Source organism: Salmo salar, chromosome 12 (genome assembly GCF_965601325.2).
Source record: "Salmo salar chromosome 12, fSalSal1, whole genome shotgun sequence".
NCBI lineage: Eukaryota > Metazoa > Chordata > Actinopteri > Salmoniformes > Salmonidae > Salmo > Salmo salar.
Genome location: NC_138302.1, coordinates 36,568,185 through 36,585,071, shown reverse-complemented (window position 1 = coordinate 36,585,071; position 16,887 = coordinate 36,568,185). Strand labels below are relative to the sequence as shown.

The window sequence follows — 16,887 nt, the reverse complement described above, 5'->3', positions numbered from 1 at the left end:
TAAAATTACATAAGCAAAAAAGGGCCTATTTATATAGTGAATATGAATTCAGAGGGCAGAAATGATTAAATATTAAGGCATTAGACCTCTCACTAGAGGCGTCAGTCATACAAAAGCTATACCTAAATCCGAACTGGTTCTCTAGAAAATTTGTAAAAATGTCTCACGCCATGTTCAAGAATGGCCTTCTTCCCTTTATTCAGATTACAACCTCTCACTTTCGGTTATTTGGAAATTAAATAATCTCCAAAATATCTCTATTTTTAAAACAAGCCATAGAAAGTTGTTTGAAATTTCAGTTGAATCCACCTGAAAACACAGAACAAATAATACAACAAATATTTTGGTTAAACTCAAATATAATAATTCATAAAAATATATAATTTTTCAATCCATTTAAAAAAAATAAAAGGTACAATCTTTGTAAATTATATCATAAATAGGACTGGTGGAGTTATGTCACACATGCAGCTAACAAAAACATATGGAAATGTCTGCTCTACCCAAAAGTACAACCAACTAATTGCAGCATTGCCGCAAAAATGGAAGGGGCAAGTGGAAGGGGGAAAGTAAGGAACTTTTCTGTCGGCCCTGCATTAAAAACTAAAATTGGTTAAAGAAAATTGTGTTGAATAAAAAAGTACACCAGTTTCATTTAATTAAGGACCAAAAAATTGACAACTGTGCGATTCCATGGCACATGGTTTATGAACTGATACGCAAACTGTCACCAGATTCAGAACTTTGAATTTTTCCATTTAAATGTTTATACAATATTCTTGAAACCAATAGAATGTTATATATATGGGGGATTTAACCTTCCCAGCTCTGAAGATTTTGCTGCGAAGAGACAGAGTCATTAGATCATTTATTTTGGTACTGTCCATACAGTGCATTCGGAAAGTATACCGACCCCTTGACTTTTTCCACATTGTTACTTTACAGCCTTATTCTTAAATGGAGTAAATAGTTATTTCCCTCATCAATCTGATGACAAAGTGAAAACAGGTTTTTAGAAATGTTAGCAAATTTGTCAAAACTAAAAAACTAAAATATCAAATGTACATTAGTATTCAGACCCTTTACTCAGTACTTTGCTGAAGCACCTTTGGCAGCAATTACAGCCTCGAGTCTTGGGTACGACGCTAGCTTGGCACACCTGTATTTGGGTAGTTTCTTCCATTAATCTCCGTAAATCCTGTCAAGCTCTCAAGGCTGGATGGGGAGTGTCGCTGCACAGCTATTTTCAGGTCTCTCCAGAGATGTTTGATTGGGTTCAAGTCCAGGCTCTGGCTGGGCCACTCAAGGACATACAGAGACTTGCATTAAAAGTCGTGCTATAAATTCTCAGACAACCCAAAGATTCCTTGATGCCCTTCCAGACTCCCTCTGCCTACCCAAGGACGTCAGAGGACAAAAATCAGTTAACCACCTAACCGAGGAACTCAATTTAACCTTGCGCAATACCCTAGATGCAGTTTCACCCCTAAAAACTAAAAACATTTGTCATAAGAAACTAGCTCCCTGGTATACAGAAAATACACGAGCTCTGAAGCAAGCCTCCAGAAAATTGGAACGGAAATGGCGCCACACCAAACTGGAAGTCTTCCGACTAGCTTGGAAAGACAGTACCGTGCAGTATCGAAGAGCCCTCACTGCTGCTCGATCATCCTATTTTTCTAACTTAATTGAGGAAAATAAGAACAATCCGAAATGTCTTTTTGATACTGTCGCAAAGTTAACTAAAAAGCAGCATTCCCCAAGAGAGGATGGCTCTCACTTCAGCAGTGATGAATTCATGAACTTCTTTGAGGAAAAGATCATGATCATTAGAAAGCAAATTACGGACTCCTCTTTAAATCTGCGTATTCCTCCAAAGCTCCGTTGTCCTGAGTCTGCACAACCCTGCCAGGACCTAGGATCAAGGGAGACACTAAAGTGCTTTAGTACTATATCTCTTGACACAATGATGAAAATAATCATGGCCTCTAAACCTTCAAGCTGCATACTGGACCCTATTCCAACTAAACTACTGAAAGAGCTGCTTCCTGTGCTTGGCCCTCCTATGTTGAACATAATAAACGGCTCTCTATCCACCGGATGTGTACCAAACTCACTAAAAGTGGCAGTAATAAAGCCTCTTGAAAAAGCCAAATCTTGACCCAGAAATTATTTAAAAAACTATCGGCCTATATCGAATCTTCCATTCCTCTCAAAAAATTTTGAAAAAGCTGTTGCGCAGCAACTCACTGCCTTCCTGAAGACAAACAATGTACACGAAACGCTTCAATCTGGTTTTAGACCCCATCATAGCACTGAGACTGCACTTGTGAAGGTGGTAAATGACCTTTTAATGACGTCAGACCGAGGTTCTGCGTCTGTCCTCGTGCTCCTAGATCTTAGTGCTGCTTTTGATACCATCGATCAAATCAAATCAATCAATCAAATTTATTTTTATATAGCCCTTCGTACATCAGCTGATATCTCAAAGTGCTGTACAGAAACCGATCAAAGTGCTGTACAGAAATCGATCACCACATTCTTTTGGAGAGATTGGAAACCCAAATTGGTCTACATGGACAGGTTCTGGCCTGGTTTAGGTCTTATCTGTCAGAAAGATATCAGTTTGTCTCTGTGAATGGTTTGTCCTCTGACAAATCAACTGTACATTTCGGTGTTCCTCAAGGTTCCGTTTTAGGACCACTATTGTTTTCACTATATATTTTACCTCTTGGGGATGTCATTTGAAAACATAATGTTAACCTGTTATGGCTAGGGGGCAGTATTTTCACAGCCGGATAAAAAACGTACCCGATTTAATCTGATTATTACTCCTGCCCAGAAACTAGAGTATGCATATAATTATTAGCTTTGGATAGAAAACACTCCAAAGTTTCTAAAACTGTTTGAATGGTGTCTGTGAGTATAACAGAACTCATTTGGCAGGCCAAAACCTGAGAAGATTCCATGCAGGAAGTGGCCTGTCTGACAATTTCTTGCCCTTCTTGATTATCTCTATCCATTACAGAGGATCTCTGCTGTTACGTGACACTTCCTACGGCTCCCATGGACTCTCAGAAGGCGGCAAAAAGCTGAATCGTGGCTTTGCAGGCTCTGGTTGAAAAAAAGTAGCGCGTTTGGGTAGTGGCTGGTTACAGTACTGTGAGACTCAGGCGCGTGCCCGCGTCGACCCCATGCTATGTTTTCTTTCGTCTGTTTACCTAAACGCAGATTCCCGGTCGGAAAATTATCGCTTTTTTACGAGAAAAATGGCATAAAAATTGATTTTAAACAGCGGTTGACATGCTTCGAAGTACGGTAATGGAATATTTAGAAATCTTTTGTCACGAATTGCGCCATGCTCGTGACCCTTATTTACACTTCGGATAGTGTCTTGAACGCACAAACAAAACGCCGCTATTTGGATATAACGATGGATTATTTTGGACCAAACCAACATTTGTTATTGAAGTAGCAGTCCTGGGAGTGCATTCTGACGAAGACAACAAAGGTAATCAAACTTTTGTAATAGTAAATCGGAGTTTGGTCAGGGCTAAACTTGGTCGGTGTCTAAATGGCTAGCCGTGATGGCTGGGCTATCTACTGAGAATATTGCAAAATGTGCTTTCACCGAAAAGCTATTTTAAAATCGGACATATCGAGTGCATAGAGGAGTTCTGTATCTATAATTCTTAAAATAATTGTTATGTTTTTTGTGAACGTTTATCGTGAGTAATTTAGTAAATTCACCGGATGTTTGCTAGTTCTGAAAGTCACATGCTAATGTAAAAAAGCTGTTTTTTGATATAAATATGAACTTGATTGAACAAAACATGCATGCATTGTATAACATAATGTCCTAGGGTTGTCATCTGATGAAGATCATCAAAGGTTAGTGCTGCATTTAGCTGTGGTTTAGTTTTTTGTGACATTATATGCTAGCTTGAAAAATGGGTGTCTGATTATTTCTGGCTGGGTACTCTGCTGACATAATCTAATGTTTTGCTTTCGCTGTAAAGCCTTTTTGAAATCGGACAGTGTGGTTAGATTAACGAGAGTCTTGTCTTTAAAATGCTGTAAAATAGTCATATGTTTGAAAAATGGAAGTTTTCGGATTTTAGAGGAGTTTGTATTTCGCGCCACGCCCATCATTGGATATTGGAGCAGGTGTTCCGCTAGCGGAACGTCTACATGTAAGAGGTTAAATTTCACTGCTATGCGGATGACACACAGCTGTTCATTTCAATGAAACATGGTGAAGCCCCAAAATTGCCCTCTTATGTCTAAGCCTGTGTCTTAGACATAAGGAAGTGGATGGCTGCAAACTTTCTACTCTTAAACTCGGACAAAACAGAGATGCTTGTTCTAGGTCCCAAGAAACAAAGAGATCTTCTGTTGAATCTGACAATTAATCTGGATGGTTGTACAGTCATCTCAAATAAAACTGTGAAGGACCTCGACGTTACTCTGGACCCTGATCTCTCTTTTGAAGAACATATCAAGACTGTTTCAAGGACAGCTTTTTTCCATCTACGTAACATTGCAAAAATCAGAAACTTTCTGTCCAAAAATGACGCAGAAAAATGTATCCATGCCTTTGTTACTTATAGGTTGGACTACTGCAATGCTCTACTTTCTGGCTACCCGGATAAAGCACTAAATAAACTTCAGTTAGTGCTAAATACAGCTGCTAGAATCCTGACTAGAACCAAAAAATGTGATCATATTACTCCAGTGCTAGCCTCCCTACACTGGCTTCCTGTTAAGGCAAGGGCTGATTTCAAGGTTTTACTGCTAACCTACAAAGCATTACATGGGCTTGCTCCTACCTATCTTTCCGATTTGGTCCTGCCGTACATACCTACACGTACGCTACGGTCACAAGACGCGGACTTCCTAATTGTTCCTAGAATTTCTAAGCAAACAGCTGGAGGCAGGGCTTTCTCCTATAGAGCTCCATTTTTATGGAATAGTCTGCCTACCCATGTGAGAGACGCAGACTCGGTCTCAACCTTTAAGTCTTTACTGAAGACACATCTCTTCAGTAGGTTCTATGATTAAGTGTAGTCTGGCCCAGGGGTGTGAAGGTGAACGGAAAGGCTGGAGCAACGAACCGCCCTTGCTGTCTCTGCCTGACCGGTTTCCCCTCTTTCCACTGGGATTCTCTGCCTCTACCCCTATTACGGGGGCTGAGTCACTGGCTTACTGGTGTTCTTCCATGCCGTCCCTGGGAGGGGTGCGTCACTTGAGTGGGTTGAGTCACTGACGTGGTCTTCCTTTCTGGGTTGGTGCCCCCCCTTGGGCTGTGCCGTGGCGGAGATCTTTGTGGGCTATACTCGGCCTTGTCCCGGGATGGTATGTTGGTGATTGGAGATATCCCTCCAGTGGTGTGGAGGCTGTGTTTTGGCAAAGTGGGTGGGGTTATATCCTACCTGTTTGGCCCTGTCCGGGGGTTTCATCGGATGGGGCCACAGTGTCTCCTGACCCCTCCTGTCTCAGCCTCCAGTATTTATGCTGCAGTAGTTTATGTGTCGAGGGGCTAGGGTCAGTCTGTCACATCTGGAGTATTTCTCTTGTCTTTTCCGGTGTCCTGTGTGAATTTAAATATGCTCTCTCTAATTCTCTCTTTCTCTCTCTCGGAGGACCTGAGCCCTAGGACCATGCCTCAGGACTACCTGGCTTGATGACTCCTTGCTGTCCCCAGTTCACCTGGCCGTGCTGCTGCTCCAGTTCCAACTGTTCTGCCTGCGGCTATGGAACCCTGACCTGTTCACCGGACGCGCTACCTGTCCCAGACCTGTTGTCCCAGACCTGCTGGAACCCTGACCTATTCACCGGACGTGCTACCTGTCCCAGACCTGCTGTTTTCAACTCTCTAGAGAAAGCAGGAGCGGTAGAGATACTCTCAAAGATCGGCTATGAAAAAGCCAACTGACACTTACTCTTGTGTTACTGACTTGTTGCACCCTCGACAACTACTATGATTATTATTATTTGGCAATGCTGGTCATTTATGAACATTTGAACATCTAGGCCATGTGCTGTTATAATCTCCACCCGGCACAGCCAGAAGAGGACTGGCCACCCCTCATAGCCTGGTTCCTCTAGGTTTCTTCCTAGGTTTTGGCCTTTCTAGGGAGTTTTTCCTAGCCACCGTGCTTCTACACCTGCATTGCTTGCTGTTTGGGGTTTTAGGCTGGGTTTCTGTACAGCACTTTGAGATATCAGCTGATGTAAGAAGGGCTATATAAATAAATTTTGATTTTATTTTATTTGTCCTGAAGCCACTCCTGCATTGTGTTGGCTGTGTGCTTAGGGCCGTTGTCCTGTTGGAAGTTGAACATTCGCCACAGTTTGAGGTCCTGAGTGCTTGGAGCAGGTTTTCACCCAGGATCTCTCTGTACTTTGCTCCGTTCATCTTTCCCTCTATTCTGACTAGTCTCCCAGTCCCTGCCCCTGAAAAACATTGCCACAGCATGATGCTGCCACCACCAAGCTTCACCGTAGGGATGGTGCCAGGTGTCCTCCAGACGTGACGTTTGACATTCATGCCAAAGAGTTCAATCTTGGTTTCATCAGACCAGAGAATCTTGTTTCTGAGAGTCTTTAGCTGCCTTTTGGAAAACTCCAAGCAGGATGTCATGTGCCTTTTACGGAGGAGTGGCTTCCGCAAGGGTGGAGTGCTGCAAAGATGCTTGTCCTTCTGGAAGATTCTCCCTTCTCCACAGAGGAATTCTGGAGCCCTGTCAGCGTGACCATCAGGCTCTTGGTCACCTCCCTGACCAAGGCCCTTCTCCCCTGATTGCTTAGTTTGGCAGGAGGGCCAGCTCTTGGAAGAGTCTTCGTGGTTCCAAACTTCTTCCATTTAAGAATGATGGAGGCCACTGTGTTCTTGGGGACCTTCAATACTGTAGACATTTTTTTGGTACCCTTCCCCAGATCTGTGACTTGACACAATCCTGTCTCGGAGCTCTACGGACAATTCCTTCAACCTCATGGCTAGGTTTTTTCTGTGGGACCTTACTGTGGGACCATACATAGACAGGTGTGTGCTTTTCCAAATCATGTCCAATCAATTGAATTTACCACAGGTACACACCAATCAAGTTGTAGAAATATCTCAAGGATGAAAACAGGGTAGACCTGAGCTTAATGCCAAGAATACCAAGAGTGTGCAAAGCTGTCATTAAGGCAATGTCACACCCTGATCTGTTTCACCTCTCTTTGTGATTGTCCCCCCTGCCCCCGATCATCTTCCCCATTATCCCCTGTGTATTTATACCTGTGTTCTCGGTTTGTCTGTTGCCAATTCGCCTTGTTTGTCAAGCCAACCAGAGTTTTTATGTCAGCTCCTGCTTTTCTCTAGTCTCTCTTTTCTCGTCCTCCTGGTTTTTGACCCTTACCTGTCCTGACCCTGTACCCACCCACCTGACCACTCTGCCTGCCCCTGACCCTGCCTGGCGTCATGTACCTTTGCCCCACCTCTGGATTACCGACCTCTGCCTGACCTGACCCTGACTGCTGTCCTGTTCCTTTGCCCCTGTTTCTGTAATAAACATTGTTACTTCGACACGGTCTGCATCTGGGTCTTACCTTGATATCCAAATCTATTTTGATTTGTTTAACACTTTTTTTGTTACTACGTGATTCCATAGGTGTTATTTCATAGTTTTCATGTCTTCACAATTATTCTACATTGTAGAAAATGGTAAAAATAAAGAATGAGTAGGTATCCAATCTTTTGACTTGTACTGTACATATATTTACAAAAAATATCTATTGGGGATTGGAAATGATGCAGACAATTACATTGATGGAAGCTACAATCTATCTGCAATATTAAAGCTGATCTACCCCCTAATAACAAATAAAACATTAAAAAAAGGTTAAGACATCACCTGATGACAAATAAATATTGTTCCCGATCATTTAAGTCAAATTATATGGAATCATTTATTAGTAAAAAAAAGTGCTTCAACCTCAGAAAACAAGCTGCCACCAAGCATGCACGCACGCACACATACAGCACACACGCATACACATACAGCACACACACAAACTTGTACAGCTAACCTTGTGTGGACACACAATTCAGTCCCATTCAAAATCCTATTTTCCCTAACCCCTACTCTAACTCTAACCCTAACCATTGCGAGGACCAACAAAATGTCCCTTGTTGGTCCAATTTTTCTTTTGGACTTCTTGTCCCCACAAGAATAGTTAAACATGTACCCTCACACACACACACACACACACACACACACACACACACACACACACACACACACACACACACACACACACACACACACACACACACACACACACACACACACACACACACACACACACACACAACTGTTTAAGTGTCATCCTACCCTGGCAAGTATGACCATCACCCACGAATCCGGACAGACAGGAGCAAATATAGGCGGACGCCCCCGTGTAGGTACAATATGCCCGCTCTGGGATGTCGCAGTTATTGGTACCCCTCTGGCAGTGGTCTATGGGACGGTCCACTTCTACAAGGGATAGGGGGGAAGGGGGAGGCAGATTTTAGACTTAGTAGAGACAGAAATCCCCTGAATCCTTTGTTTGATTAAACTAAAACCATAAAAAGGAGTAGCAAATGTGAGAAAGTTCTCAGTAGACGGTTTGATAGACTAATGAAAACAACAGATTAATAGACTTATATGGCATAGAAACTCTTAAATTGGAGTTGAAGATGAATATAGATGCTATGAAAAAATCTGTAAAAGGTTAGTGTATTTAAGTGTGTATTAAGTTGTGTGAACTACAACAGTTATTTTGGGGGCCATCCAAACAAAGACCAACACAGCTGCAAACACACTTTTTCAGCACTACATACCGACACAGGTCTTGCCATTGCTGGCGAACTGGAAACCGTCCACACACTCGCAGCGGAATGTTCCCGGTTGATTGTTGCATATGGCGTGAGAACCACAGATCTCGGGTGTCTCTCTGCACTCGTCAATGTCTACAAAATGAGCACATTCAACTCAATTCAACTTAACTCAGTTCAATTCAAACAACTTTATTTGTCCCGAGGGCAATTCTGTTGCACCAGATTCATGTTTACTGCAAGTCATATCAACAGCCATGATAATAATTACATTATTTCATTGCATATTTGTAATAAATTATTTCATGTGATAATTTGTGTCATTTGTAGTTTAAGTAGCAATATACTGTACATTACAGTATATTAATAATATGAATTATTAGTGATGGAGCATTTCTGATGACATTGCTTGTTTTCCTATGCTACAGTCTGTCTCAGTCCTGTAATACTTGTTTATCTCTTTGTGCGGTCTTGCCCTTTACTGATGTAAAGCATCTTTGAGTTCTTAGAAAGTGCAAAATAAGCTAAATATAATATCATGACCACTACTATGAAGATGCCATCTTACTAATATTACCTATTTTATGAAGATCAGTCATGAAATGTAATGAGCTGTTTTCAGCTCAATCTTCCCCCAATCCTTAGTGGGGAAATTGCTAAACTGACCGAAGATCAATGTCTAGGGCAACTTCACTTTCAGTTCTATTGCAGCTAGTATTTACTAAATCAATTGCTACAATTGGTATGCTTTGCTATTGAAATCATTTAAGGAAATTGGTCACCACTAAATGGTGCCAAGTAGTCTTTATTTCAAAGAATCCCCATGAAACCAATAAGTTTATTAGATAATAACAATGTAATAAAGTTATTACCATGCATTCTTTAATGAATTACCAGGTAAATAGGTAAAATAAAGTATAACCCAAACTTCAATAGACTATTCCCCATGTCCCTTATGCATCAGCTGGTGTAAGTTTAAGCTGATATGTATAGTGTGCAGGGCCCCTACCATAGCATTGACGTCCGTCCCCAGTGAAACCAGTGGAACACTCGCAGGTGAACTGGATGCCTTCTCCGGGTCTGCAGGCGGCATTGGTGTCGCAGCCGTGTCTGCCGGTGAAACATGGGTTCTGCTCTGGTGGGCCACCTGTCAATCAAAACAAACGTCCATTCTCTTGAGGGGCAGCAGTGGGTTCCGTGTTAGTGGGTGATGCCATCAATGCCTAGTTCAGGGTTAGTTCTGATGTTATAGCTAGAATTTAAGTGAAATAGTTGCAGTAAACATGGAATGGACCAATTGGTTGCAATTCACTTATAGGCTACATATAGTCCTTCAGTAAGGCTTTTGTGTGGCTGTTTTCCGATGATGGATTTTGTAAAACAAGGGATCAGGGGAGTTCTACTTTGGAGTTAATTCAGTCTTTGGATACTTCAGTCTGAAAAGCCACAGTATAGTACTACAACCTGAAATGAATAGATTCCTAGTAACCCTCACGTTAGTTATTGTTGGAAATGGCTTACACTGTGGAATAGCTGGACAAGATGTTGTGACATCACACACAAAGTGTCAGTTTTGTAGACACAGGCATGTAAGACACCTCTCCTGACTATTAGACGTGCCGACCGGTTATCAGACAGCTGCTTATTGGAGGGGGGGGGGGGGGGGGCACGTTTGAAGTCCCTGCTCCTCCAGACCCCATTGCGTCCTCACAGGAAACTCGGCACAGATGTTACACTTTTGCCAATAAACTTCAGCTGAGTCAAGTTTGCTTGCATAACCTACCCCCGGCCCCCTGATCGCCACCCCCGGCCATCCCCTATGTACCTTTACCCCTCTCCCAGTGCCTTCCTCTTGCCCTCCCCTCTCTCCCCTTCTTCTTACACCTCCTACCTGCAGTAAATAACCTTGTGTGAACTGAAGCACGGCCCCTTGTTTACCTTATCCGCTAACCTTTACCGTGTCAAGGATTTGGGTGTCTTTGAAAGGCCAGCTGAGGAAATACAACAACACTAGGTTTTTGGTTAACCTACGGATAATGTTACACTACAGATAATTATTATTCATTTGGCTCGACATTCCATACTGTGTATAGTCAGGAATTCAAACGCTCTTGAAGCGAAATGTATGTAATACGATGGTCCATTGAGACAACAAATGAGTGGTAACAACATCCCCCAGATGTCTAAAGAAGACACACGTATGAGTAGAGACAGAAGAATCTGTTGGGAAAATGTATACTGTTACAATCGCAGGTCCTGATCCTAATCTCTTAGAACATGCTGTTCTGTAAACACCAGCAAGAATCTCACAACATTAGGAACCACTGGTGTCTTTGGTTTCCCCGTTTGACATCAATACGTTTCATAATAATATTGTGGTTCATAGATGCAACTGAATGCAAGTGCAAGTTTAAATGTAATCCTTAAGCTGCATATGTGGACTTTTTAGAGAGCCATCACTCCACTCCGTTCAATAAATTGAACAGTCGTCATTATCATCAGATGTGCTTCACATGTGTCCTTTTCCCCGTCTAGTGTATTGAAATGAGCTAAACCAAACATTTGCCGTGTTACAATCTATCTGCCCATAAAGGGTTAGCTAATGTACAGTGCGTCGACTTTGGACTTATTCACAAAATGAATAAAGTCCCCTTGATACGGAGTTCCGTCCGATTCTCTTATGAAGTTTCCTCCGGTTCTCATGAACTTGTTTTGAATTTCCATTGTCATTCCCCACACCACCTTCACACACAGCAGCATCCACCAGTCACAAAATAAGAATACACTTTCATAAACTTTGCTCTTCTCACTAACATCAGTAAGCTGACCACTAAGTCCTTACTGTACTGAGGCTTTGCTTACAATTGCAGTCCTTGATATCCTGATGCCAAGGGCACATCTTATCTTTAACTTGAACTTGAATGCCAGATGTGTTCAGGAGGGAGATGCTACAGCTATTTAGGTCAGAGGCGTTGTGCTGTGATGTGCTGCTTCATTTTTTTTTTTTTTTAAACTACTGTTGCTTGATTGAGTGATTTGAGATGGCAGGGAGGGACTATGAAGATACCTTTAGTTGCATGCCTTGTGGAATATGAATGTCTGTCAGAGCTGTATGTTAGTTGATTGGTTGAGCTGTATGTTAGTTGATTGGTTGAGCTGTATGTTAGTTGATTGGTTGAGCTGTATGTTAGTTGATTGGTTGAGCTGTATGTTAGTTGATTGGTTGAGCTATATGTTAGTTGATTTTAACACCTTAATATTTCTAATAAAATTGCGAAGCGACGCAGACAATGTCTCCTGTACTTTGAGCCAGGAAAGGCCAACATGAATTTTGTTGACATTAGATCTCTTGGAACATTGCAGGGCAAGACGTGCTGTTCTGTTTTGAGCCAGCTTTAGCTTTATTATGTCTTTCTTTGCAGCACCTGACCATATTACTAGGAAGTAGTCAAGATATGATCCAACTACAGCCTGTATGACTTGTTCGGCCATTTGTGGTGTTAAGAATACTGAGCATCTCCTTACCCCAGCTCCCCATCTTGTCAACAATTGAATCAATATACCTCGACCATGATAATTTACAGTCTAAGGTGTCACCAAGAAGTTTAGTATAGTCACATTTTTCATAACCAGTTCCATCTTAGGTCTAGAGCTTAAAGGGATACTCCGGGATTTTGGCAATGAGGCCCTTAATCTACTTCCCCTGAGTCAGAGTTGCAGTGATTTCGCTAGCTGTGGCCGCTGATGTGTATAGGATTGAATACTCATCATACATAGACACACAGGCTTTGTTTAAGGCTAGTAAACGGGGCTTGCGGAACTTCACACTTTACATGTATTATGTTAGAGAGGCTTCCATTGAAGAAATCCCTCTGTGTTCTATTAGATAGATAGCTTTTAATCCATGATATGCGTGTAAAGCCATAACACATACATTTTTCCCGCTAACAGATTAATTTGTGTCAGTGCAGTATGTGCAGAATGCCCTTCTCTATAGGCATGCTTAAAGTCTGTTGTTAATTTGTTCATAAAGAAATAACATTGTATCTGGTCAAACATAATTCTTTCCAAAAGTTTGCTAAAGCCAGCAGTAGACTTACTGATCTGCTGTTAGAACCAGAAAAGAGCACTTTAGCGTAATAACCTTAACTTCCCTCCAGGTCTGACATTTTTCTTTTTCTCCAGATCATAATACTGAAGATATGAGAAATAGGAGCGGCAAACATATTCCGTTACTAACCTCAGGAGCTTTCCATCTAAGTTGTCAATAACAGGTGGTTTCTCAATTTTTTCACCTCTTCCACACTTAAGTTCATGACATTTAAATTAACCTTGCTTTTCTTTCATAATTAGGTATTTTATGCATGAATATGATGGCTCACAGTTTGTTTTTGGAGTTTAATGCCTGAATTTGCCCACTTTGCCAATGAAGTAGTTGTTGAAATAATTGGCCACATCACAGGGTTTTGTGATGAATGAGCCATCTGATTCAATAAAAGACAGTGTTGAATAAGTCTTTCTGCCCATAATTGAATCTAATGTCCTCCAAAGCTTTTTTCTATCATATTTTATATATTTTATCATAGTTTCATAATACAGTTTCTTCTTCTTTTTGTTTAGTGACATCATTTCTCAACTTACAGTAGGTTTGCCAATCAGATGTGCAGCTAGACTCATTAGCCAATCCACTCTTTAGCCAATCCACTCTTTCCTCATCGATCCACGGTGTCTTAGCAGTTCTAACAGTCCGTTTCTTAATAGGTGCATGTTTATCAAAAACTGGAAAAAGCAATTTTCAGAAATGTTCTGCAGCGTTTGGATACTCCCCTCTTGTCACGTCCTGACCAGTAGAGGGTGTAGTTGGGTCAGGACGTGGCAGAAGGGAGTGTGTATTTTTTATTGTTTCATTGATTTTGGCCGTGTGACTTCCAATCAAGCACAGCTGTAGAGGGTTGTGGTTGATTGGGAGTCACACATAAGTTGCCTACGTTTCCTTTGTGTTTCGTGGGTAATTGTTCTTGTCATTGTGGTAGTACCTGACAGGACTGTGTTGGCTGTCAGTTTGTTGTTTTTGTGAAATGCATAGTGTTCGTAAATTAAATATGACGAACCCTAACTCCGCCGCATTTTGGTCCACTCATTCCATAGACAGCCGTTACACCTCTACACACATTTGACCAATCAATCTTCTTTACATCATCAGCATAGGAATCACTACAAAAATGTTGTATGATCTCTTAAACACTATTTTAGGCCCTGCCTTTGGAACCTTGGCTTTTCTGGATACAGTTATTCTATTGTGGTCACTACATCCAATGGGTGTGGATGCACCTTTCGAACAAAGTTCTGCAGCATTACAAAAAATGTAATCAATACACATGGATGACATACAGTAGTTCCTGTACTGTTTGTAAACACCCTGGTAGCTTGATTAATAACCTGAATGTCACGACTTCTGCCGAAGTTGTTTCCTCTCCTTGTTCGGGCGGTGTTCGGCGGCCGGCGTCGCCGGTCTTCTAGCCATCACCGATCCACTTTTAATTTTCCATTTGCTTTGTCTTGTCTTCACACACACCTGGTTTCAATTCTATCATTACATGTTGTGTATTTAATCCTCTGTTCCCCCCATGTCCTTGTACAGAATTGTTTATTGTAGTGCTTGTGCACGTTATGCTGGTGTGTAACGGGTTTTGTTTACCCATTGTATTATTGTTCTGTTTACGGTGGTTTTATTTATTAAACTGCGCCATTGTAAATCAGTTTTTGCTCTTCTGCGACTGACTTCTCTGCCGCCAGTACGCACCCCCTACAGAATTCCGGACCAAACTTATGGAGTCAGCAGGAGCAGGTACCCCGGGTATAGGGGTGGAGGAGCGCGTCCGGGAGCACGCAGCAATGCTCCACCATCTTGGCACCGCCATGGACCACGTTGTCCAGACAATGGACCGCTGGGAGAGACAGGGAGTTCTCCCAGCGCCTCCACCAGCACAACCGGGGTCTCCACTACGCACCCCTCCTTCTCCTGGTCCCAGTGGGATTGGTCTCTCCCTTCCCCAGGAATACGATGGGACGGCTGCGAACTGCCAGGGGTTCCTGTGCAGCTGGACTTATACCTGGCAACCATCCACCCAGCTCCTTCGGGCCGTGAGAGGGTGTCCGCCCTCGTCTCGTGCCTCACCGGGAAAGCCCTGGAGTGGGCCAACGCCTTGTGGAGAGAGGGAGATGCGGCGTTGGACCAGTTTGAGGAGTTCACCCGCCGCTTCCAGGCAGTCTTCGACCACCCGCCCGAGGGTAGAGAGGCGGGTGAACGCCTCTTCCATCTGAGGCAGGGGACGAGGAGCGCCCAGGAGTTGGCCCTGGATTTTCGGACCCTGGCTGCCGGCGCGGGTGGACCGACAGGGCCCTGATCGACCATTATCGCTGCAGTCTGCGCGAGGATGTCCGTTGGGAGTTGGCCTGCAGAGACACCACCCTCACGTTCGACCAGCTGGTGGACCTGTCCATCCGGCTGGATAACCTGCTGGCTACCCGCGGATGTTCAGATCGGGGTCTGTTGGTTCCATCCCCCCGCACCCCCTCTCCAATACCCATGGAGCTGGGAGGAGCGGTGCGCAGGGAGACCGGAGGGGGTTCAGGCTTGTGCACCATCTGTGGCCGCAGAGGTCACACTGCTAGTCGGTGCCGGGTTGGTTCCTCTGGGTATCGAGGCAGCAGGCAGGGCGCTCTGGCGTCACCCCAGATGAGCCGGCACCATTCTCACCCAGAGCCCTCTGTTGCACATATGTTTGTGTATGTCACTTTTCCTGAGTTTTCCCCGCATTCCCAGCATAAGGCGCTCGTCGATTTGGGCATGGCTGGGAATTTTATTGATAGATCGTTCACCCATAATTTAGGGATCCCCATTGTTCCCGTGGCTGTGCCCTTCCCCGTTCACGCCTTAGATAGTCGACCATTAGGGTCAGGGTTGATTAGGGAGGCCACCGCTCCTCTGGGCATGGCGATGCAGGGGGGTCACAAGGAGAGAATTAGTCTCTTCCTTATTGACTCTCCTGCGTTTCCCGTGGTGCTAAGCCTACCCTGGTTAGCTTGTCATGACCCCACTGTTTCTTGGCCACAGAAGTCTCTCACAGGGTGGTCGCGAGAGTGCTCGGGGAGGTGTTATGGGGTTTCCGTTGGAGCTACTAAGGTGGAAAGTCCAGACCAGGTCACCACAGTGCACATTCCCCCTGAATATGTCGATTTGGCTCTCGCCTTCTTCAAAAAGAGGGCACCTCAATTTCCACCCCATCGACGGGGCGATTGTGCGATAAATCTCCTGGTAGACGCTGCACTTCCCAGGAGTCACGTGTATCCCCTCTCACAGACGGAGACAGAGGCTATGGAAACATATGTCTCCGAATCCCTGCGTCAGAGGTACATTCGGTCCTCCACTTCACCCGCCTCCTCGAGTTTCTTTTTTGTGAAGAAGAAGGAGGGCGGTCTGCGCCCGTGTATTGACTATCGGGGTCTGAACCAGATCACTGTGAGGTATAGTTACCCGCTACCACTCATAGCCACAGCGATTGAGTCAATGCACGGGGCGCGCTTCTTCACCAAACTAGATCTCAGGAGCGCCTTGTCATTATTGGGTATTGTATGTAGATTGATGAGGGAAAAAAATTATTTTAATCTATTTAAGAATAACGCTGTAACGTAAGAAAATGTGAAAAGGGGGAAGTGGTCTGAATACTTTCCGAATGCACTGTATACAGAGACACCTCCCCCAGATTTATTCCTCTTTTTTTGGATGTTATATCCCTGTATTGCTACTGCTGTGTTGTCAAATTAATTATCTAAGTGAGTCTCAGTGATGGCTAACATACACTATATATACAAAAGTATGTGGACATCCCTTCAAATTAGTTGATTCGGCTTTTTCAGCAAAACCAGACTTTCAACGTGGCACCGTCAAAAAGGATACCACCTTTCCAACAAGTCAGTTTGTCAAATTTCTGCCCTGCTAGAGCTGCCCCGGTGAACTGTAA

At 43.4% G+C, this 16,887-nt stretch overlaps 1 protein-coding gene across 1 annotated transcript in view; it reads right to left on the bottom strand.

The window, feature by feature from the left end:
• The window catches only part of LOC106564832 (nidogen-1), a 66,096-nt gene that overhangs the window by 16,308 nt on the left and 32,901 nt on the right, over positions 1-16,887 (bottom strand). The window contains exons 9-11 of the mRNA XM_014131267.3: positions 9,873-10,010; positions 8,870-8,998; positions 8,379-8,522 (exon numbers count right to left, since the gene is read on the bottom strand). Of these exons, the coding sequence (XP_013986742.2) occupies positions 8,379-8,522; positions 8,870-8,998; positions 9,873-10,010 (411 nt within the window). The remainder of the gene's footprint in view (positions 1-8,378; positions 8,523-8,869; positions 8,999-9,872; positions 10,011-16,887) is intronic.